General features: G+C 36.7%; 2 protein-coding genes across 2 annotated transcripts in view; one reads left to right on the top strand and one right to left on the bottom strand.

The window, feature by feature from the left end:
• Positions 1–12,992: 12,992 nt before the first annotated feature.
• On the top strand, positions 12,993–14,492 carry rxfp3 (relaxin family peptide receptor 3). Its single transcript, XM_053478966.1, has one exon. It carries the CDS (start codon positions 13,140–13,142, stop codon positions 14,340–14,342), a length of 1,203 nt encoding a protein of 400 aa, XP_053334941.1. The 5' UTR covers positions 12,993–13,139; the 3' UTR covers positions 14,343–14,492.
• Positions 14,493–16,422: 1,930 nt separating this feature from the next.
• slc45a2 (solute carrier family 45 member 2) overlaps positions 16,423–25,461 on the bottom strand; it is a 30,342-nt gene continuing 21,303 nt past the window's right edge. The window contains exons 5-7 of the mRNA XM_053479032.1: positions 22,960–23,083; positions 21,327–21,532; positions 16,423–16,650 (exon numbers count right to left, since the gene is read on the bottom strand). Coding sequence (XP_053335007.1) covers positions 16,423–16,650; positions 21,327–21,532; positions 22,960–23,083 — 558 coding nt within the window. The remainder of the gene's footprint in view (positions 16,651–21,326; positions 21,533–22,959; positions 23,084–25,461) is intronic.

Genomic DNA, 25,461 nt, shown 5'->3' with positions numbered 1-25,461 from the left:
TCATTAATTCTGTTTATTCTTTAAAACCAATAATTTATTTAGCATGCTTGGTTTTTAAATTCTTTTCATTAAAAATAAATAATAGACCCATAGGCATATTTTTCCAGTTCGGTTCTAGTCAGTTAGAAGATACAGGAAAATCACTGAATAAATCTCCAATTGGCCAGTTCACTATAGAATGTGCTGAAACAGTCTGTAATGTATTTTACTGGACAGTAAAAAATGGAGTTTTCTGCTTGTACCTACTGCATGACAGACCGCAAGAATCATACTTGTGGTCACTGCAGCGCGTTAACAATATAGGTCAATCATGTTTTACAAAAAAAAGGAGCCAATTATGTTTTATCACTAAAAGATGTTGTATATTTTATTACCTCAAAATCACCCCCCATTCCAATCAGCCGAATCTACACCAAGGCAACTCTGGAGAGATGGGTTACAGCTCCCTCCCTTGGTGTGCATTCTGTCGTATTGATTAGCATCATTAGCGCCAGGAATAAAATTGGAGCATGTTCAAAATTCAAATACAGTTTTATAATAATATTTATACATCACGTTTCACCAAATTAGAATAAGAGCACATTGTACAAGTTACATCAAAATTTTATTTATACTGTATTTACAATAAAAAAATACATCGTTAATCAGAAAAATACAGTCAGCGGCAAGGATGCTATAGGCGTTCCCCACACGTCACCACCTAGATATCCAGTAGTTCATCCCAACTCTTCATGTGTAAGTCCATATTAACTGTAGGGCTTCATCACGTAAGTCCTCTGAGGATAAAATAAGGCATGGGTCTGTCATCATTGGTCATGGGTCCTGGTAAAGAAAAGTTGATTATTGGTACCATTCTTTATGCACTTCTTCAGCTCATTGTCATTCAATATCTGACATATGTCCCATTCCTCCAATGTCTTTATGTAGATTGGCGATACAGCAAAATTTGCTGTAAATTTATTTTCATGTTCTTATAAATTACAGTAATTTTAATAGCTAATGTCTTAGCAATGTGAGGTAAATAATCAAATTAGTACCGACCACAAAATTTTAAATCATTAGACGTCAGGAGAGGAATCAGTAAAAAAAAAAGAAAAGAAATTCAATGCTGTATTCAAACCATAACCCGAAAATTCAGCAGTGCTGTATTCAAACCCTAAATCTGCCCTGTGTGATGTCACTACAGGGGGCGTGTACATGCACATGTACAGATGCTGCCCACAGAAACCAATTAAAACTCTGTGCACATAATAACAGCATATAGGTTTTAGGCCACTGCTTTTTTCTCTTTTTTTCTCTGGGCAACATACAGTGGTGTGAAAAGGTTTTTGCTCCCTTACTGATTTCTTATTATTTTGCATGTTCATCACACTTTACTGTTTCAGATCAATAAACAAATTTAAATATTAGTCAAAAATAACACAAGTAAACACATTATGCAGTTTTTAAATGAAGGTTTTTATTATTAAGGGGGGAAAAAATCCAAAACTTTATAGCCCTGTGTGAAAAAGTGCACCCTAAACTCAATAACTTGTCGGGCCATCCTTAGCAGCAACAACTGCAATCAAGTGTTTTCGATAACTTGCAATGAGTTTGTTACAGCGTTGTGAAGGCATTTTGGCCCACACATCTTTGAAGAATTGTTGGAATTTAGCTGCAATATTTTACCTAGACCAGATTGAGGAGGGGAGTCGAGCCTTGGCGCTGTGGCAGCGGTCGAAGAGGTCTCACAGGAGGAGGAGGACGAGCTGGGGCCATAGGCCCCGCTGTTTTTTAGTTGGCATCTGGGGGCTTGCAGCAAAAGAGTGGAAGAGTTGGGTCCCAGTATACACCAGTTCCTCCATTTTCTGTGAGAAGCTGAGAAGTGGAGAAGCTGGAGAGAGGGATACTGTGTCTGGTGAGATGGGCTCTGGTTCTGGTGTTTCCGGTGGCTGTAGTATATTGTCCTGAATTTCCTGGCTGTCTTTCAGAAGGTTATCTTGAAGCTGTTGTAGTATGTCACAGTCTGTCCGTGATGAGCTCTGTGGGCAGGACTGAGCCGGGATGTCCATGAGCAGTGGTTGTTTTGGCTGCGTGGGTTATCAATGTCCTTGTGGGATTCTTTAACCACATAATCACTCAAGAACTGTCTGTGGTCACTCATACTTTGTCCAGGCGTACATGTGCCTTTCAGGTTGAAAGGATTTTCACACTCTGCTGAAGGATGATGGAGATATCAAAAGATATTTTCCTTTAGCACCCTTGCACCAAGTTTGTTTGGGTGGAGACCATCCAGTTTGAACAGTTGTCTATGGCCCCAGAAAAGATTAAAGTTGTCGATGAAGTTGACTCCTTTTGAATTGCAGGTTCTTTGTAGCCATGTGTTCAGCCCAAGTAACCGTGAGAACATGTTAGTTCCCCTTGCTGGGAGTGGTCCACTGAGGAATGACTAAACTTTAAGTCTTTAAAGTGTTTCTAAGAGTTCACTGAAATCCTTCTTTAGGAGTTCCGACTGCTCTTTCCGAATATCATTTTCCCCCACGTGGATAATGATTCTGTTTGCAGTCCTGTGCTCCGTCAGATTGTTCCAAAGTTCCCTGTTCACATCAGAGAAGGTTGCTTGAGGAAAGCAGCATGATGTTGTTGTCCTGCTGCTAATGTTTCTTATAGTTGAGTCCCCGATTATCAGAGTCTTAACCTCGGTTTCGCTCTTAGCTGAATGCCGCTGTCTGCTCAACTTTGAGCGCCTGTTGGTAGCAACATTAGTTGTTGGCTGATCCAATCCATACCCAGTCACATTTTCCTCACCCACATTCATTAACACTTTAAATCTGTTCTCAAGATGAATAGGGGGTGGCAAAATACCAGTGTTTGCAAGTCTTGTCATAGCCATATCTGGGGAAGAGGATGCTATTGCAGCAATGTGAGATACTTGTGACAATCTGATGTCTCGAGTGCCTTTGGGTCTCGCTCCCTGTTTGTGCCACCGATAAATCTGTCGATCAGTTTCGCCATGTTCCTTTCCACTTGGTATAAACTGTTGAGACCTGCTAGATTTATAAGACTCATATGCTGAGGGGGTCCATGATGATGGTCTGCTGATTGTTCTGCCTGTTGGACTAATGGTACTTAGTTATTAACTTAGTTAACCCAGTGTAAGTATGTATCCAATGTTGTAAACATTAAAGCACTTTTTGTAAGTCGCTCTGGATAAGAGCGTCTGCCAAATGCCTAAATGTAAATGTAAATGTAAATGTTTTGGAAGTCCAGCAAGTAACTTTGTTTCAAGAACTGCAATCCTTTGTAAAGGTGTTTGGCAGGTCATGCAGCAGGTAGATTGACATTGAGAAAGGCATTTTCTTTTTTGTCTGTTTGAAGTAGGCAGCTGTGTTTTCCTGTCTCTGAAATGTAGGCTGCTGGCAGTGGGAGGAAGAAGTCCCCTTTTCGTCCAATCACAAAATGTTTTTAATTTTAGTGTTTGTGCCAAAAATGTTTTGTTTGAGCACTGTGCTGATCTGCTAAAGTAAAAATCAAAGAAAAGTACAGATATGGAGCAAAGCAAGCAAAGCGCAGAGCAGTAAGCAAGAAACGTCCGAGCGCAAAGCAAAGCCGGAAGTACAAGTCCACTTCCATTCAGATGCGGACTTGCTGGTGTGCTTCCCCCACTGTCTTCCAAAATCACTGCCCAAGAGTTATTTGTCCATGTTCATCTCAACTTGTAATGATATATTAAATGATATGTGTTATAAATGAATTAATTGAAACTATACAAAAATGCTCCATTTTCAATTTAAATTTATGTTGTGATAATATTTAATTATGTAGTCTGTGTCTCTTTTCTCACTAGTAAAAGTCATCCCTATATAGTCCAGAGAGCAAACAGTCACCATTACAGCTGCTATGAAATGATAGAGATTACACCAATTTCCAGATATTATACCCCCATTCCACTCAGCCGAATCTACACTGATGCAACTCTGGAGAGGTTAGTTATGGCTCCCTCTCCCCAATCATTTAGGTAAGTTGACGGTGAAGTGATTGGTTGCTTTACATTTCAGGGAGCCCTCATGTCTGTGTTTCCTTCTGGCTCTTCCTTTTAGCCATGCTGTCATAGTCAGTCCTGCTGGAGTTCCTGCTTGCACTCTGCACTAAATATACATTGTGTGACTGTGACCACACCCAACATTTATCTCCCCTTCTATTCTGCTCAATGATCCAGACCCCCTCTGCCCTCTGGACCTGTTTGATCCATCCTGGTGCCCCGCTTCTGGTTGGAGATCTTGTTGCATGGATGCCCCATGTGGTCTGTCTGGGTTGAGTGTGGTAACTGTGGACGATTTTTCATTACCACAAAGATGGTCCTGGCCTCGGCTGATGTTGACAGCTGTTTTCTAAGGACTTGTGACTGCAGTCACTCGATAGGTTAGGACTGGAATTTCTTACAAGTCTACCTTGGCCTCCAACAACTAAATGGTCCAATCCCTCCTATCCATTATCAGCCAAATGAGAATGGGTTCCCTGTTGAGTTTGGTTCCTCACAAGATTTCTTCCTATTGCCATCTCAGGGAGTTTTTCCTTGCCACTTTTGCCGTCACCCTTGGCTTGCTCATCAGGGCCAAACTTATCATTTTGATTCATACACATTCACATTTCATACAAACTTTCATAACTTCTTTTGATTGTGTAAGGCTGCTTTGCGATGATGAAAAGTGCAAGACACTATATAAATAAATTGAATTGAATTGAACCTCAAAACCAAAATATTAAATGGTAAAGATTGGCTGCAATTGTGCCATCAACATCTAAACAATCTTGACAATATATATTCCACATAAAATATGGCACAAAATTAAACACACACTTACAGAGAAGGCTCAGGTGTGGTGCTGGTTTAATATCTTCATCTCTTTATAGTAACATATCTGCTGGGTTGTGTTATTGCAATCTGTTACTGAGGGGTAAAGGCAAGTAAAACACTGCAGGCTGTTCGGTAAATAACTTTTTAAAATAATTGAAACACTGGACAAAGTCAGCCCTGAGCAAATTATAAAAACATGTTATTTTGTTATGTCCATAAGACTATACAGATCACTGATTTGAGGACATATACAGTATGTCACTCATATCGTCACTCGTACCTTCATGTTTGTCTTTAGAAAAGACAAACATGGAGGTATGTATGTATGTATGTATGTCTGTTCCCCAGTTTTGTAGAGTGAACACACTTTGTAGTGATGTGATTTTCTCTACTTGCATTTTCTACTCCAGCAAAGCATAAACAGCAGGATAGTGGTGTAGAAAAAAAAGGATAGCTTTGCAAGCAAATAATTATTTATCAAGTGGTGTTATATCCATGTGATGTTACTATACTAGTTGGAATGCAGTAATTGCACATCCAGTGAAACATGTTTATATAATTTTTTATTAATTTCTATTTATTAATTGCTACACAGCTATTCCACCATATTCCAGTACATAAAGAGGAACTGTGCTCATTTGTAGAGGGTAGATATCTTTGTGACACTGTTCGAACATTTGGTTCAGTTTTCATAGTCTACTTTCCTTTTTTTTGGAGTAAGCCATCCTGTGTCACGCTTTTATTTCTGTTTCTTATGAATTTTGACGCCTTTTAGGTGGGTTACAGTTGTTTCTGTGTCATCCGAATACTCTTTGTATACAAGGTAAGTTAGCACATTAATTGGCTCTGTTGAGTTATGCGTTTAGCCACACCCACCTTAAGGAGAAAGCGCTATATTAATCCAAAAAAGCGCTGTGACGTGATCTGGCACATAATTGCTCATAACTTCAATTCTACTCAACATTTTGATTTCATTTTCATCGCAGGTTTAACTTCAGGCAAATGCCGAAGTTAAACCTGGCAAAGTTTCTTTAAATCCTATTTTGTGTGACAAACACCTTTTTTGCCTCACAAAATAAATTATATACATCCAAGTAAAGAATTATAGTCAATAAACAAACTGGAAAAAAGCAACAACAGTAATGTTGAATTCTGCATTGTGACTGGTCAGAAGGTGTTGATTAATTTTATCTTACTTTCATCTTCATTTTATCAAACATTTTACTTCTTGACTACTATTGATGCACCACATGAGCTGCCTAAGACCATATCATTTAACAAATAAAACTTTATTGATCATTAAAGGAAAGTGAAGTGGTGATGAGACACGATCCGCATTTGGTAACATCAAAATATAAAGCTTTAACATTTCCAACATCCTGTATGAAAATCATTGTGAAGAAGTTTTACACATTTCTCTGTAACATCACCCGAATCCGTATTAGATAATTAGTCTATCTTACGTCTTTCTGTCTGTTTTTGACAGAAAACTCTGACCACTTGAATATATTTGAATATATTTTATGATTTTTTTTAATATATATATATATATGTGTGTGTGTGTGTGTATGTGTGTGTGTGTTTGAATATATTTTCTCTGGATTAAGTAAATAAATAATTTATTTCCATAAATTCACTGGACACACATTTATCTTTAAAAAGCTTTACAAAAATATCCATCATTCAACTGAGAGAAGAATCGATTTTCAATATATTTTCAAAAATCCGTTTATGTCCTTTTTGTTGGGACAAGGCAAAACCCTACATTATTCATCACAAGTTGAATTCTGGTGCTCAAATAGTTAAATTTCCTTTTAAATTCAAGAGCCAAATTTATGATCTATTTGAGCATCAACTGCCAGCTGTGTTTTATATGCTTTTTGCCCCTTCCTGCTATTCATGGATTTAAGACCAAATCTTACAAAAATTAAATGCCTTCCCTAGTCTAAAACAGGCACATGGATGCAGTTAATTGAAATTTAACTGAAATCAACGACAAAGCCAAAAACTGACTAAACAGGCATAAGAAAAAGAAAATGCACCCTCTTAATGTGCATACCTTAATGTTTCATTAATGTTTCATTCATCAATATAAAATATAACAAATAACCGCATGTATGTACTGTAGATTTTCAGGATGTAGTCACCTACCACCACCCAACTGACACAAGAAAAATAAGTAGATCCTTCCTATTTCCATTATAATCAAGAATGTAATTACCAGCTCAAGGTTACTATATCATAAGGAAGGCTTATAAAAGCTGAACATTCTGGAGTTTGGTAGTCTGGAGCTCTCTGGTTTGTGAAGAAGGAATTAAAGAAATATCAGCAATGACCTTAGATATGCAACTAATGCTGCTCATCAACTTCAAAGGCTTACATCTGTACCTTTAGAAGGATTGTTTACAAATAGAGAGTACTTGAGACATTTTTGCCATTCTGCCAGTCTTTCAAATAAACCTTAGAGCACTGAGGCGAATTTTACATTACAAGCAAAAGTGGCTCTGATTTACTGACCAAATCCGATTTTTTTAGATTCCTTTTTTTAGATTTTTTTTGTGTTCATATTGTATTTTCAGTGTGACCTACATCTGACACTAATCTGAACAGATCACGCTTCTAATCTGATGCACATGAACAAACGAACAATGTGGCACGTTTTTAAAGACACGTTATATCTGGCCATTTCTTTTGTTCGCTGGTTTATTTAAGTTTTGCTTCAAAGCTTTAAGGCTTCCTTTTGGCATTGCAGTCAGGTTCTCCTAAACTCGTGTTTGTGCCTCTACCAGTACTCGGAAAATTGTTCTAATACTGTTCAGCCAAATTGTTTTTAAGGTAGTGCTGGCCCTCATTAAACAAATTGGCCATCCTCCTTGTCATGTCTAAGCGGGTTAAGAACTTTGTTGACAACTTTGATGACAACTTTTGTAAAAGATAATTTTGTGGGACATCAATGAAAAAAAGTCAAGTTTATTATATTTTTTTCTCATAGCCTTTATTATTTCTCCTAAAACCCAAAGTCTAATGATGTAACTTGTAATTTATTTGTGTTATTAGTCCATTGAAGCATAAAGATTAAGGACAAATTAATTTTAAAAGTGCAGAGCATCTATTAGATATTCTTATTAGAAATACAAACAAAGTAAAACAATTAATATCACACAATTGTATCCTGGGTACAAACAATATGACATTAAAGTGTGATCCTAGTGACAGCATTTGCATCCTAAAGCCAAAGTTTAGCACAAACACCAGGAGAAATACATGATGTCTTTTTACTGCCACCTATTGCTGACCTTTATAATAGACATTTAGACAATATAGATTATTCAGTCAACAGCTGCTCCAGATGATACTTGGGAACAAATAATTCATCATTTAATAAGTGAACAGAAAATTTAGTAGATTAAACTACTGTGAATGGTATTACAACTGGATTGGAATGTAATTAGACTGCCAAGAACTGTTCAGACTCAAGTATAACATGATCGATTTACAGTTAAAACTAATGCCCAGTGATGTCCATTACCAAGGTTTTTCTAACCCTTCTTTACTATATAGTGTACAGTTACAGAATAGAATTTATTTCTAATTGCACTAGCCACTATCCCACAGAAAAGGTTCAGCCTGGGCACACTACTGAAAAATAGTACCTAGTGTGAAAGCACCGTAAGAAAGTGGTTTTTTTTTCCACTCTAAAACTGTGCCACCATCTATCCATTCAAGTCCTGCTATCCACCATGACGTCTAAAATCTTGTTGGTCCAGTCTGCAGTCTTGCTGCTGTCACTGCGTCCTTGATTTTAGTTTCCTATGGTGTTTAATTACAGATAACTGAATAACTGGCATGCAGAGTGAACTTTGTTAAGCATAGGGCCAAGAGAAAAGTTTCCAAAGAGCTTTTGAAGTGCTTGTGTGAGACAAAACTGTCTGACTTTGATTGGAAGATTGTGATTTTGAAGTCTAGCAGTGGCTAATAATCTGAAAGAGTGTATTTGTCTTGCCATCTAGCTTTCAATACAGTCTTAAAAATAGAAAGGTGTCACAATCCCTGACAGGATCCATTTCCTTTTTTCAAAGCATTTAAAGTTTCATGGTGGACGGTAAATGACATCTAGTTGATTATCTAGTGTATCTATTTGCCTTATTTAACCAATTGCTTTAAGTCTGGTGCACAATAGAAATCTAAAATAAAGTCAGACGACAAATGTACTATATTTTTTTTATTCTAAAAATATAGAGTATGTGGCATAGCTGCCACCTTTTCAGAAAAGCTTAAAGTGATATTTTGAAAATTTGTTTTGTATAAATAAAAAGGGTTTGCCTGTACACAGACACAACATCCCCACTGCACATGCCGAGGCATTTTGTCTAACGCTAAACATACACTGTACGCAAAATGCCTCAGCTTCTGTTTATTCTAAGAGGACAGAGAAAATTACAATATCTGTATTGAGTTTAATGATAAACAAAAAGTGCATAATTATTTATATTCATAAGAACATTTAGGGGATAACACACTTGATTAAGAGAGAATCTAACAAATACACAATATTATGTGTATTGTATGAAGGCTGGCGGCATGGTTGTGTAGTGGTTAGCATTGTCGCCTTACACATCCAGGGTCCGGGTTCGATTCCTAGCCAGGCTTGATTCCCGTCACTGTGTGCATGGAGTTTGCATGTTTTCCCAGTGCTTGGTGGGTTTCTTCCAGGTACTCCGGTTTCCTCCCACAGTCCAAAAATATAATTGACATTCCCAAATTGCCATTAGTGTGTGTGCCCTGCGATGGATTGGCACCCTATCCAGGGTGTACCCTGCCTTGTGCCCTAAGCCTCCTGTGATGGGCTCCAGGTCCCAGAGACCCTGAAAACAGGATAAAACGGTATAGAAGATGAGTGAGAGAGTGTATGATGGCTCATATACACTTCTAGTGCAAAAGCTCAGAATCACATCACAAAATAATGACAGAAAAAAAATATTATAAATATATACAGTACACACATTTACTGTAACTGTGCAGTCAAACATGAAGTGACACCAGGGTGAAAACTACTGTAAAAAGGAAAAACCTCTACTAATACTACTACTATTAATAATTCCAAAGACATGCAGGTTAGGCTAATTGCCTCTAGTGTGTGAATAATAGCCATTATGGAAGATATTTGTTGCCTGATGTGACCGATGACACAGGGAATGACCAAAATACCACATGGTTCTAAAACTCTACAACAGATCCTGATCCTTTTAGAATGAATTTGAGAATCCGTTTAAATAGATAGATACTTTATTGATCCTGAAAGGAAAGAGGGAGAGTGAAAGAGATTTCTTATTAGAGGCAGGAAAAGGAACATTGATTTCAGTCCCACCAAAATGAGCCAGTACTTTTTCCCAGCCTAGGTGCTGTTTTTCCAAAAAGTATCAGTGTACCAGCAGGTTTTCATTACAACAGAGCAAGAGTGGCAGAGCGATTAATTAAACCTGGATTTTTTAAAAGCTACAGATACACAGGCACTTCAGGAAGACTGGATATAACTAGGGATACATTAATAGCTTTTTGCTACAGAGCACAAGGACATGCCTCTGTTATCCTCCAATACTGCTACTGTTATACTGATAGTGAAATTAGTAAGGCTAGTATTAATCAGTTAGTAGCCCCACTGACTATTTTATTCTACCCTTTTTATGTTTATCTTTGTTATGTTTTACTTAGGCTATGTTCAAATTATAGCTTGAAATTACAATTACAATGTTTTACCCTAATATGCCATCGATTTGATGTTTGATCACTTTCGTATGTGGTCCTGGAGCAGCTAAATATCTGACATGTGGTCATGTGACTTGAATATAAATGGTCAGATCAGAATTCATGTGACTTGTTACTTTTTTTTACCTTTCCTGCCTCTGAACCTCAACAAATACAGCAGACTAACTGCTTGGCATCCTCCAGAGGCAAATTTCATAATATTCAAAGCCTAGTTTTGGGTAATCACACCTATGGGTGAAATGATTATTTGGTTGCACAAATCATTTTACTCCAAATGTTGCAAGGAATGACTTATTAATGTGCACATGCGTGCCATTTCAGAGGACAGACAAATCCACATTAGAGTCAAATAAAAGTCACTTGTATTTATAAATGTGAACCATCATGACGTGCAAATCCAGTCTGACCAAAAAAAAACTAGAATTGGACAACGTGGATGGTAATGTTGATGTAGCCATAGTGACCGTGAAAGCAGCACATGCATGTGTTCATGCACTTACAGTACATTCCTGGCTACTCCTGAATTCATTAAACCATTATAAATTACACATTAGCAGGCCTTGTTATTCTGGACTGAGTAGGCTTTCAGTTCAGAAGATGGGGATTTTTTAAAGTCATGAAAATGCTTCTGCACAGCTCCAAGTAAAGTTCATTCAGTTGTCTTTGCTACTTCAAAATCCTGAATTGTCAGTGAGACAATAGACTCTCATCAAGATAAATACTGATGTTAGAACAAACTCCTTGCTGCATTTATCCCTGGAATTTCTGCCAATTTTCCACCATTTTGGTCACACTAATGCCCATCACTAGGCAGCGCTATACCTTAATATACAACAGCTGTCAGATGGGGATCTGCACATACTTCCGCTAAAAGCATGCTCTTTTTTTTTAACACACCGGACCTCCCAGATGCACACAACTTATTATTGTCCCTGTGATTGACTTTGTGTAAGCTAATCTTTACCATTCAGGGATGGTTTTGCTCTCTTGGCTCCTAGCCATGTGGTATTATGGCCATATGAGATCCCCAACAACAGTTTTAATGTTTTTCTGTTTTTTTTATCACTAATTGAGAAATACTTTCAGATCCCTGTCATTTTATGTCATATGAATATTTATGTAAAAGTGTATATTTGCATGTACTGTATCACGTCCAAAATGTATGTGGCTTATATCATATATTGTCACATGGTAATGGGTGCTTATCAGAATTTTTTAATAAATTAGCATTTCAGACCATTATTGGATACTGGCATCATAAATGTACCCTCAGTTATAACATATGATGGTAGGTTAGTGATTCAATACTCACTGATTAAGACTCACTAACACACAAACACATACACCTCAAAAAGGAGGAAATCTAAAAACAACTAAATGGACATGCAAGGTCAAAAGTGCCTTGCTACACTTGTTGGTAAGTTCCAGTACCACCAAGATATCAAACCTGAAATTTTGCCTCAAAACAAAACAACATGTTTGGAACAAAACAAAACAAAACATTCCCAACAGAACTCTCCTGGGAAAATAAAGGTACAATAAATTTCTATATGCTGACTTTTCTGGGTGGCAAGATCTCAATGGTTTATTTACGATACAATAAAAAAAATAAATTAATAAGTTCGATATTTTTAGGTTATTTTGTTTTTTTTCTTTTCAGCATGTACATATTCAGAATGCATTCGAACCTTGGTTTAGGACATGTTGGAGAACGCTACCTGCTCAACACTGGGCACAAACAGTTATTATTAGTATTATTAGTAGTATTATTATTAGTAGTATTATTAGTAGTAGTAAGAGTTAATATTATTAAATAATATTTGTATGGTGCTTACCATAATGAATAAGAAGCAGATTTAGGGTCCTGATGGTGGCCAGAGGAAATAAACCTTGAAAGGAAGCAGACATTGAAACATCCTCTTTCTAATAGCACTAGATTTAATTTTAGACATTTCAAATGGGATTCTAACTAATAACACTACAGCCGTAATAGTGAAATGATAAAAGGTATGAAATTGTATGAGACTGTAGATATATAATATAATCATGGCTTTATTCTAGAATAAAGCAGTGAAATTGATCTGATTTTGTTTGTTCTCAGGGAGTCCAAATCTGACATATCATTTTATGAGTAAAGAGTCGAGCTGTTAAAGATTTCCACAAAGTGCGCTGGAGCGTAAAAGCGCGCGACCAACCCACAGCGACGCGCGTCCATAAAACGCGCCGCACACGACTGAGAGTAAAGCATTACAAAAAAAACACTCTCACAGAGAGACAGAGAGAGAGAGACAGAAAGAAGGAGAGCAGCTCAGGTCCGCTTTACTGTACATGATTTACAAACTTGAAACGGGATTTCTTTGGCGCACCAGGAATGTTTTTACATTGTTTTAATCTTTACATTTTTAGGTATGTAATAGAGCTCTGCTTGGTTTGTACTGTTTATTATTATTATTTATGTGCGCACACGGGAAGTATGACATTACGAGTGTTTCACGAGTTAACACGAAGCACGCAGCGGATACAATGAGCGTCGGCGATGCAGAACAGCTCTGGAGTACGCGACATCACCGAGCGCAACGTGAGTTTGATGCTCAACAAAAGCGCGAACCAGTCATGGCCGGACTTCCCGGAGCTCGCCGAGAGGAGCGACTTGGTGAGCGACGGGTCAGCCGTGCTGCGCATCCTCATCTCCACCATTTACTCGGTGGTGTGCGCGCTCGGTTTGGTCGGCAACCTGCTCGTGCTGCATCTCATGAAATCTAAACACGCGTGGAAGAAATCATCCATCAACCTGTTTGTGACCGGACTAGCGGTGACCGACTTCCAGTTCGTGCTCACGTTGCCGTTCTGGGCGGTGGAAAACGCGCTGGATTTTACGTGGCCTTTTGGCAGGGCGATGTGCAAGATCGTGTCGTATGTCACAGCCACCAGCATGTACGCCAGCGTGTTCTTCCTGACCGCCATGAGTGTGGCGAGGTACCGCTCCGTGGCGTCGGCGCTGAAGAGCGGCCGCAGGCGCAAACGTCCGTCCGCGCGCTGTGTTAGCGCCGTGATCTGGGCGGCAGCAGTCGTGGCCGCGTTACCACATGCCATTTTCTCCACCACAGCCACGGTGTCCAACGAGGACCTGTGCTTGGTGAAGTTCCCCGATCGCAACAGTAACGCGCAGTTCTGGCTCGGGCTCTATCACGCTCAGAAGGTACTGCTCGGCTTCCTGGTGCCTTTTGGGATCATTTCAGTGTGTTACTTGCTGTTGCTGCGCTTCGTAACGCACAAGCGCGCCAACGCGTCCAGCGCAAGGAGGCGCTCCAAAGTGACCAAATCAGTAACCATTGTGGTGCTGTGCTTCTTCTTGTGCTGGCTGCCCAACCAGGCACTGACCGCATGGGGCATCCTTATCAAGCTGAACGCCGTGCACTTTAGCTACGAGTACTACACCGCGCAGGTTTACGTGTTCCCAGTGACCGTGTGCCTCGCGCACTCCAACAGCTGCCTCAACCCGCTGCTCTACTGTCTCATGAGGAGAGAGTTCAGGAAGGCGCTCAGGGATCTCTTCTGGCAGATCACCTCGCCCTCCAGTACCAATACGCGACCCTTCACGGCCTCCAGCAAACCAGAGCATGAGAAACATGCGCGCTCTGTGGTGCCGCTGATCACACCCGACCCTGGCCTCGTCTTCTACCCGCCCGGCGTTGTGATGTATAACGGCAGAAATGATGTTTTGCCCAACAGCACTTAGACTGGACGTGATAAGTCAATAGGAGATCATGTTGCTTTTCGCTGGCCCAATAGCAGAAACTTTAAAAGGGCCTCCAGGAAATGTTATGGAAAGAGCCGAATTCTAACACGAACTCACAGTGACTGACTGGAGAACATTTCCAAGTAAAATAAATTGCATGTAAAAGCGTGCAAATACACGCATTCTCCCAAAAACATTCATTCATCGATTCATTCATTCATTATCAAGAACAAAATATTCTGTTTTTTTTAACTACATTAATCAAAAGAATGAATTAAGTATTTGTATTATTTATTTGTTAATAAAAGGGGGAAAATCTATTAAACATATATATTTTTATTTTAAAATATTTTTTTCTTCTTTGACTCTATAAACAAAATGCAGTAAATATAAATCTCAAGCAGCTGCTTCTTAAGTTTTACTTTTTGTTTCTTTGTTTAATAATACAGAGGACATGTTACGGGTGTGTACAGTTTGTTTAAGTGTTGGTTTTGGCAATTATCTGTGTTTACGTCAAGTATTAATCAAGACCATTGTGTCTCATAAACGTGCTTTGAAGAGAGTAAAAAATCTTCTAAACTACGAATATTGAAATAAAGCAACTACATAATGATAATAATTTTGCATGTCTTTCTTTTTAACCAGACACTTCTAAAACTGTCTAAAAGACACACTCAAAATACAGTACTTAATAATCAGTAGTCATCACACCTGGTATAAAAACATTGTAGAAACATTCATGGCACTTAATAAGGATCTTAAAGAATGTACATTAATTAATTATTTTGGAAATAGCTTAATTTATTGTCTTACTCTCAAAATACTAAAAAGATTAGTAAGTATTAGGTTTATAATAATTGTACATTTTCTGTATACACAATTGTTAATGCAATCCTTAATAAATGGTTACTAAATACTTTTAGTAATTAATGCAAAATTAAAACAGTTTGTACTTCTATATACAAAATGTACTTCTATACATTTGCTTACATATTACTTATGGAAACAAAAGGGTTAATGGTTATGTGTTTGGGAAAGTAGAAATCCCACAGCTATTTATTTTAAGAAATTAAATAAATAAATAAAGTTTGATATTGTATGTAAAACACCGTTTCTAGAACTCTATAAGCATCTGGCCCATCACTATTTCTTTAGTTTATTGTTTTTAGTTTCATTAGCACCAGTTAAATAAACTGCTTCCAAACATAGGCCTATACTTTATTTAAACACTAAGAGAAGACAGATTTTAGTTTTTTTAAAAACAATTTAGGTTAACCTCTATGCACAACAAAATAGACAACTTTTATTCTCATACAATTAAATACATAAATGGTGACCTGACCCTAATCATTTAACATGGACACAATAAAACACTTATATAAAATATATGTTTGTGCACAATGTTATAGTAAATAGTTTTTTTTAACAAACTTCATAATTCCCAAAATGTAATACATGTTTTTATTTGTTTATTTATTACTTTATTTATTTTGACCTTGGTATTGTGACATTCAAATTTTTGTATTGCAAAAGTATAGAGGATGGCTATTATTCTCTTCATTCTTTGTTTTTGTGACCAGGACAGTTGCATTTTAAAATGTATCTATAGTCATTGATAAATCACACAAATTTATATACTTTTACTAAATGAAGTGGAAAAGAAAACAGGTACTGTACACACTTTTTTTCTGACACCAGTGATGTCCTGAGTTTCCAATGACACTGACTTAAATAAAGTGCTTACAGAAGAGGAATTAAAGGTATTAAATCATTTTAATGATTTTACTTTCATTTGTCTTTTCTAATCTGACCCCACAACCATTAATAACTTTATTCGGGGGACTTAAATAATAATAAAAATCACTGTAGAATGTTCTGAGGTGGTGACCATATGGTAAATGTGGAGGTCACTTTAAAAAAGTAGTATGTGAAGTGAGAGTTGTGGGGTTATTAACATGGTACAATTCACCCATAAAATAGTGGGTTTGGAACTGACAAAAATGTGAGGCTGAAATTTAATAAATGAGTCATAGTATGAGCCAAGAAAGATAGTCATTGTGTTTATTTAAATGTATTTAGTTCAGTGTACATGTTTAATAAAGACAGTAATAAAGACACAGCCGACGAGGGACACAGTTGAGGCTGACAGAACCACCACTACCACACTACCGGCTACATTAACTAAAGCTCCGAGTCCAGCTCCTACTATAATCTGAGCTAACTGCACCATACAGGTCAGAGCTGCACAATCCATTCCCGTCCCTCTGCTCTGGAGAGACATGTCTTTCCCACTCTGCTTTCTCTTCTCCTGCAGGACAGAATGCAAATATTTAATCAAAAGTCATTAAATTTAGTGAATGCATTTTAGGATAAAACAAAGGATATTAACAGGGTGAAAATATATACTGTCATAAATATCTTATAGACACTCAAAAAAGAAACAAATATCACATATTATTCTCCTACAATTAGATGCATGAATTGTGACCTTACTATCATATCTCAGGCCATTAAATATACAAATATTGTGATATTAAAGTCAGAAAATATCAGTGTTTGGCAGTGGGGAAAAAGCATAAAGGCAATATTTCATGCTCTGTCTTAGTTCTGTTAATGTTAAGCGAGATACTGTGTGAGATTAAAATGACAACTAGCACATTTATCAAGTAAACAACAACAATAATAACAATAATAATAGATTAGATAGCTACTGTATAATCTATTTACTAGTCATAGTTGAATGTTTTTTTCTTATACTGTAAGTAGGTGGGATTTACGATTAATGGGTTCTTCTATTATCAATTATAAAACAGTAGATTGCAATATCTTATTGTTCTTTTTATTCCATTTTAAAAACAGGCAGGAAAATTTACATTCTTTAAAACCCTACTGAAAAGAATGATCATCAGCTTCTGATAGGGAAAATGAAATCCCCATTATTTAACTAAAGAAATGAATAATTTCTATGTTCTCTTAAAAAAAACTGCTACCTTCCACCTTAAACATTATTTCCATGTTCTGATTATAAAAAGGGACCACTCTTACCAAGTTGCAAGCTTTCCAACAGCCTTCAAATATGTGAATTTTTTTCCAAGGTAATTAAGTTCTAAAATAGGATTTTATGTCTGTATTTTAATCATAATTCATCACCATCTTTCACCAGATTGGGAAAATATCATGAGAATGATTAACATGAACAGCTATATGCTAAAGCTAGCCAAATATATACATCTGCCAATTTAATCTAGAAAACAACACAATATGCTAATGTTTTTTTAAAACGGAATAAAAGGAACAATAAGATATTGCAATCTACTGTTTCATGATTGATAATAGAAGAACTCATTAATGGTTAGTCGTGGTATAGCAAGACATAATTAAAAAGCTTGACTTTTCCCCCCAGAGACCTTAGTTTCTAATCAGCACTCAGAATATTAATCAGTCAGGGTTCCAGTGGCTGATGGATTTACAAACTGGTTGTCTTTTTTACAGCCTTCCCCATTAATCATGTTAACATACAGTAGCTGATGAAAGGAAGGCATTCATTTAAACAAATGCTAAAGAATAAATGTAAATACTTATGGTTAAATCATTAAAGAATAGTACATAACCATAAACATAAAATACAGTTTGTGGTAAAAATTTTGTGATGACATAATAGTATAATAGTTTTTAATCCTTTATGATTTCTCATATTTTTTGTCTTCTTAAGAAAAAAAGAGGCGTAAAAAATAATTTCTGTTTATAAAATGTACTTAGTAGTACATATAAGGTAAGGTTGACCTTCCTGCTAATTAGGGATGTCCCAATACCACTTTTTTGGAATACTGAGTATAAGCAAAAGTATTTGGGTACTTGCCCTGATACCAGTACCCAGTGTTGTCCCAACACAAAATGTGAACAGAACTATTTGAAATGCCTCACGTCTAAAGCATATCTTCAAACACTTGCTATTGCACTACTAGTGCATGAACCCTAACACTGCTCTGAATGCACAGCGGCTCTCTGTGGAGTAAAATCCTCATAAATCCTTCTGAAGTGCTTTTTTTCACATCATCCACTTAATCTTCTGTTTTGTTTTTAGGAAAGGGAAAAAAATTTATTTTCTTAAAAGCAATTAATTAAAAACTATTACTGTGACAACAATAAACAAAAGCATTGTTAGTGGCTGAGTCACCTACACTGTGCACAACTACACACAATCACAATTATAATACTTGTATTATAATGTTGGAATAATGAAATGAACGACAAACTGGTTAGCGGAAACAGATTAGGAAGTTTTATAAAATATGTTTTATAACAAATGTTAAAGTCAGATCTCTCAAATGGGGACTGGCAATGCATGCAGTGGCAGGGTAGTATGGGGTGTGTCAACTCACTGATGGTGGGGGTCAAACATGGATACGAAAATCAACAACCTAGAGCCTTAGCGACCTGAACCACCACTCCCACCTCTTACGGTTTTATGTTTTTAAAATTAGTTCCTCTTGAAGATATATTGCCAAAAATATTCGCTGGCCTGCCTTCACATGCATATGAACTTAAGTAACATCAAATTCTTAATCCATAGGGTTTATTTTTAATCCATATGATGTTGGCTTACCGTTGGCTCACTATCATCTATAAGAGCTTCAACTCTTCTGGGAAGGCTTTCCACAAGGTTTGGGAGTGTGTTTATGGGAATATATACAGAGTCAATCAAAAGTTTATACACACTTCAGCAACCTAAATTAAAAAAAATTTTTATACTTAATTTATTGCTACACGTTACCTTACTGTTATCTGTTCTCCTCTCTCTCTCTCTCTCTCTCTCTCTCTCTCGCTCTTTCTCTGTCTCTCTCTGTCGAGCTACACATGTTGCTCCTCTGCGCTTTGGACCTGTCTGACTCGTCCTGGTGCCCCACTTCTGATTGGAGATCTCGTTGCTTGGATGCCCTGTGTTGTTGCCTTGGATGCAATGTGATGACTGGGGAAGGTTCCAATTTACCATGAAGATGGTCCTGGCCTCAGCTAATGCAGACAGCTGTTCTCTGAGGACTTGTGACTGCAATCGCTCAATAGTTCATGACTAGAGTTTCCTATAGTCTACCTGAACCTCCAACAACCAACTGGTTATGGACAGTCTAATCATTTTGATTCATACACATTCACATTTCATACAAACTTCCATATATTTTCCATAATATTTTTAAACGTGCTATACAAATTCAACTAAATTGAATTAAAGCTAAAAATAAGCTGATCAGCTTTAATCTAATTGGTGATATTATTATTTTAGGTTTAAGCCCACAAACTGTGCATGAATGCCTGTCTTTCTGTACGCCTGAACCATCTGGCTAACCTTTTATTACAAAGAAATAACATTTTGTAAGGTTTATTTATTTACTTACTGTATGCCTTGTTTAGGATAATCAGAGAGTAAATCACAGATGAGAAATAAAAAAAGAAAATCGGATAAAGATGCACTAATTCCAGAAAAGATATTCTGTTTAGTTTTTCTAATAAATATCTATTAGTGCAGGTGTTTGTTCATACTGAGTAAGTAGCTTTTCTAATTTAAAATAGATTATAAGTTCTGCCCCATAACTGTTTAAAACATCACTTTTACTCAACTTTTTGATTTTCCTTATGGTGCAGGTTAAACTTTAGTATTGCAAAATTTCATTAAATTCTGTCTAGCCAGTTTTGCGTGATGCTGTGACAAAATGTGACACATAACAAATTAATTTCTGCTCAACAATATGATTTCGTTTATGTTGTAGGTGTAACTTTGGGCATAAACATATGTATTGCCAAAGATCCATTAAATTCTGGCTATATTTTACAGCCAGTTTTGCGTGAGGCTGTGAAAAAAAAAATAGTTATAGGCAAAAACATTTCTGTGTCTAGTTTCAGGTCTTCAAATGTAGGAAACTTAAAGATACCATTAAAAGAGCGAAAGTAAATGTTATTTTGAAGGCACTGTTTCTGTCATGTCACGCGAAATAAGACAAATTTAAATTCGAGGGTGCAGACATGAGTCTATGCACTCTCACAAATAAGTGCATTTTCACTCATGACAGTTATTTTATCTGAGCTAATGTTTACTCCACCGTTGCCCATTTGTGCTTATCAAATAAAATAAATTGTTGTATTTTGCTTTAAATTTTGCAATTATTGTCACAGAACACAGCTCTGGAAGTGGCTGCAAAACAAACAAAACAGGAAAAATAAAGAGATTTGCTGCGAAGCTTGGATAGCAAGACAGACTGCCTAAAGAGATGTACTGCAAAGTTAGCACACAAGACTTTAACTTTACTTGATAACATTAAACTTTTTGAGGACAGAACACAAGCTGACCTGACCGATCTTCCCACAGTTCACTCTCAAGGTGTTTTTTTTTTTCTTGTTGTTTCCATTTTCACCTCAGTATCTCACCAAGGGTGTCAACATTGACCCTGGTTTGACGTGAGTGGGAGGAAGTGCTGTGGGTGAGGGCTGCGTAGGGAGCAAAGTGGTAGGGTGCAATAGTATTGGAACAATTTGTATGATAATGATATTGGGACATCCCTACTGAACATGTAGATATAACTATATAAACAAAAAGTAAAATATTTCATCGCACTACATCACTGTATATTATTTTCCTATACTAGCACCGCACAGAGAGTTTTATTACTGATGTTAAAAAAAGATTTTATACAAGAAAGAAGCAAATGGATTTCACATAGACCAAATAAAAATTATAAATATTATCACTTTTAATCTAACTTTAAACCTGCACTGAGGTGTGAAGGTGTTGAATATAATGTGAGGATGTTTTGTATCATCTTTGGTTGTCAGCTGTCAATCATTTTATATACATTATTTCTCCCCATACTTGCTCTAAGCAAAAAGAAACCTGGATGTAAATAAAATTCATATAAGCATGAGAGGTTTTCTAAATTTGCACACACACACACACACACACACACACACACACACACACACACACGCACGCACCTCTTCCTCCTTGTGGTACTCTGAGATCAGGTTGAATGGGACGGTGTAAAGTGTGCTGGACATCACACCAAACGCACAGCACAGTGTCAGCGTAGAGATGATATTTGGAAACAGACCAATTAGACTTGTGCCCAGTCCAAACACGAAGTAACCCACGAAGTAAAGACCTTTCAAACCGATGTATGGCATTAGCAGCCTCTGTATGTCTGCACATGCAAAAAATAGAAGCATCAGAAGTGAAATTAACGGAGCAATAGATAAAAAGAAATATAGCCATCGTTCCCTTTATTCCACATGTAGACATGATATGCTGGTGACTTTTCGTTGTACCAGGTCCACACTAATACCACTGAGGGAGTTAACATCAAGGTGGTGAGGACAAATAAATAAACTAGGGCTAAACTGTCCAGCAAACACAGAACATCTATACAGAAAAGTCAGAGTCGGATGTTTTTTCAATGAAAAATTGGACTCTTTTAGCATCTGCAAAAAGTTGCTACAGATCACCTCAATCAGTGGTGGCCAGTATTCTTTTCTATGCCGTAGTGTGCTGTAGACAGAACCTCAAATGCAGGGATGCCAAATGATTTGAACAAGGGGGTTAGGAGAGTGGGATCTGTGGCTGGATTTAAGTTTGACATTCTGGAGCTGGTGGAGGACTAAAATGCTGTTTGTCATGTCCAAAACCAGTCAACCACTTTATGGAACTATTGCAAAAGAGAAGAAGATGTTTGATGGCAGACTTCTATCACAGAGCTGCTCTACTGACAGGCTTAGGAAATCCTTTGTTCCTAGGACCATACGCTGCTTTAACACCTCTTAATGGTGCCAGAGAATGTGATTGGTGTTATGGTCAGATGGTCCCTCAACCATTACTCATCCTCGGGTTATACATGTAGCTCTCTTTTATAACAGACTCACTGTTCACAGTCATATTTATTCATCTACTTAACATCTACCCTAATCTGCGTTGCACTTCATTACCTCAGTTTTGCACCACTCACTTTTACATTGCTGTCATTTTTAATTGCTCCAACTCAGTGGCATATCTTAATTTGCACTAAATCCATCCACTAATATTCTTCCTCATTCATCTACTGTATATTTGAACATAGTCATTGAATTAATTTTTATATATACATAAAGATCACGTACAGAAATTTGCCACAGAATTATTAGTCACTTGAGAAATCCATAGTTCTAGCCATGTTCGTGCAGAGGTGGACACCCCAGTTTCAGAACGTAAAAGTCCTGCAACATTTTTATTCCATCCATTTATTCCAGCTGATTCTAATTAGTACAACTCTTTAGTCAGATAGGCTCAAACTAATTAGTGAAATCACCCGTTTTGTGCACAGGGAGAACTACAGTATATAATGCATGATATATTTTGTCCTAACACTTTGGCCACCATTGTACATATTTACACAAATACATAAAGTATTATTTGTTTATTTTTTTTCCTTGCAGTTATGCTTTATATATAATTACGGCTTGGATTCTATTTTTGATGAATGGCACCATGACTCTCACATCCCTTAATAGTGTTATACATCTATTATATTCTGTGCATGAATTAGGACAGTTGTGGTAAAAATACAGCAGAAAAAGTCAAACAGACGTAAGCACTCACAGGAATAGAGAGCAGAGGACACAGCATTGATGCATAGCCCCCAGCAGCCCACCTCCACCCCCCTCTCATAGGTGGCATATGCAGTTGAATTATGAGGAGCATAAGGGTTCCCCTTATACACAATCTGCACAAAGAAAAGGAGAAATATGACCAGACATTTACTAATGCTAGTATGGATTTACAGACTTCTGTACATTGCACACTGTAAATCAATGTAGTACTGAACAAAAAATATTACAAATAATTGTTTTAATACATTGTTAATACATTTCTGTTATATATTGTGCATGTCAAAAGTGGGAATGAGACATTGTGTATACTGAAATTATATTTTTGACTTCTTCTTTCATGTAGGTTTTAAATTTGGTGTGTGGTTAATTGTGCGAACTTTGTTTTTTATCTGTTAAAAAAGTAATAAAAAAAAAGAATACAGGTATATTAATCAGAGAACTTGAAAGATCAAGTTGAGTATAAATTAACATGCTTTCAATATCATCCTGATATATATCCAATCTGTTATCTATATGTCAAGCTCCTATCACACAGCCAGTTCAAAGTGGAAATGTCCACCCTTATTACACCTTGCTGTTCTGTGTAAAAGGCACAAAGACAGAATGGTAGTTATTGTTGTTGCGCCTTTAAACCAGAGGTAGTTTGAGATATGTGGTGTGCGTGATCCACCACCAGGAAATTTAAAATAAAAACAGCAAATAGATAGCAGCTCCTGATTCTTGCATTTGAAGAGTGATGTAAATGTGCACAGCTAGCAAAAGCACCTCACCTGCTGTTACTACTTTGAAAGCAACTGTATATGCAGGATTTCTGACAATTTATATATCACTCTAGATGCTAATGCTTTGCATGTCATTATGGAACACTTCTTGAAAGCACACACTTAAGCGGCTTTAGACCAGATTTGGTTGGTTCAGTGTGTATTACCATATTTAGGGGCTCTTCTACTCACTTTTATATTGAGATCTCAGTGTAAAAAGTAACTACAGACAACTTAATCGAGCTACTCCTCTCCAGATTACACATGCAATTAAATAATAATTAACTTGATTTAAATTTTAAAATGTTATGCTAATTAACTATTTAACATATAATGCTATAAATCACATCAACCATCTTAATCAAAGATTCTGTGTAGTTAGTTTAAATCATTCTTGACAAAAGCATGTATGTCAATACTTAGACAATACTTGGGCATGTATGTCATACCCATGGCCAAACATAGAGCCCACACCCACTGGTAACTGGTAGCCAGGAAACCCTGATGTCAAATTGAGGCTAAGTGTCACAGAATCCTCATTTAAATATTCAAATTAGGATTTTGGATAGGATTCATTTTATGAGCCGCTCCTCATAAACAAACTTTCACTGGCCATATTTTCGTGGCACAGTAATAAACTTTCTATCAAAATGGAGCTTATTGAACCTATTGAACTTGTATGCATAACTCAAATCACCCAAGATGCAATTTAATCCCTGATTTGATGGGATGTGTCACATTTATGCACGTTTAATAATATTTTTTTCAACATTATGCTATTCATACATTTATTCATTATGCTATATGCTATTTCAGTTCCAGTTTAAACCACCATAAAATAGGGGGAAAAGGGAGTGTAAATATTTGTATTCATGCAACACTACAGTATGTACATCACATCAGCTGTCTATTGTTTTATGAGTTATGATCTTTTAAATTTTTCCTGCACCTTATGGACAGATGAATTCACGTTTGTCTCCTGAGTTTTCTATTAAGTTGTACTGAAAAGTACATTTTACTCAATTTAAAATCAATTAGGGTAGCTAATGTACATTTCCTAACAACGCACCCATGTAATATATAATTGCTTTTTTCAATACCTCTCAACCACAAAGCTTGCTCTTTTCATTTGAGGTAAAATTAACTGCATCAATTAGAATGAACAATAACTCGTATTCATAAGGATCCACATAATTACAGAGTTTTTTCAAGCCCTGTCTGGTCTACAACATCCTTATACAGTTGGATTCAATGGTGTAATGCAATTCCAATATCTGTATCAGTACCTGATTTCCTTTCCTAGATGATAATAATAAACTGTAATTTACAGAACATACCTTCTATAGTTCACTTAGGGTCATAATCAAGTTCCCTTTCATGTGAAACTTTCTCGTAAGTATTCTAGTTAATGTGACTAGCTTATCTTTTTAAAGCATGTCTTTAAATAATTCAAGAAATTATTAATTATAAATGACAATAATAGACATCAAAAATATGCGTCTGATTTAAATTAGTTTTAAATCAGATAAACATTGGGGTGCTGTAGCTACCCCTATAATAGCTATAAAACCCCACTAACCAGTACGAAGAAATTCCTGTATAATTTTACTTTTTTGTATGTATAGGTTTAAAAATACCTCCAGCTGAATTGATTAAGCCCACATACTGGATTGTTTGTATTTAATTAACACATTGATTTGTTATGATGATGTATAATGGTTAAGTGCATT

Source organism: Clarias gariepinus, chromosome 19, assembly GCF_024256425.1.
Source record: "Clarias gariepinus isolate MV-2021 ecotype Netherlands chromosome 19, CGAR_prim_01v2, whole genome shotgun sequence".
In the NCBI taxonomy this organism is placed as follows: domain Eukaryota; kingdom Metazoa; phylum Chordata; class Actinopteri; order Siluriformes; family Clariidae; genus Clarias; species Clarias gariepinus.
The sequence above is the reverse complement of the archived record's forward strand: the minus strand, read 5'-3'. Positions and strand labels throughout refer to the sequence as shown.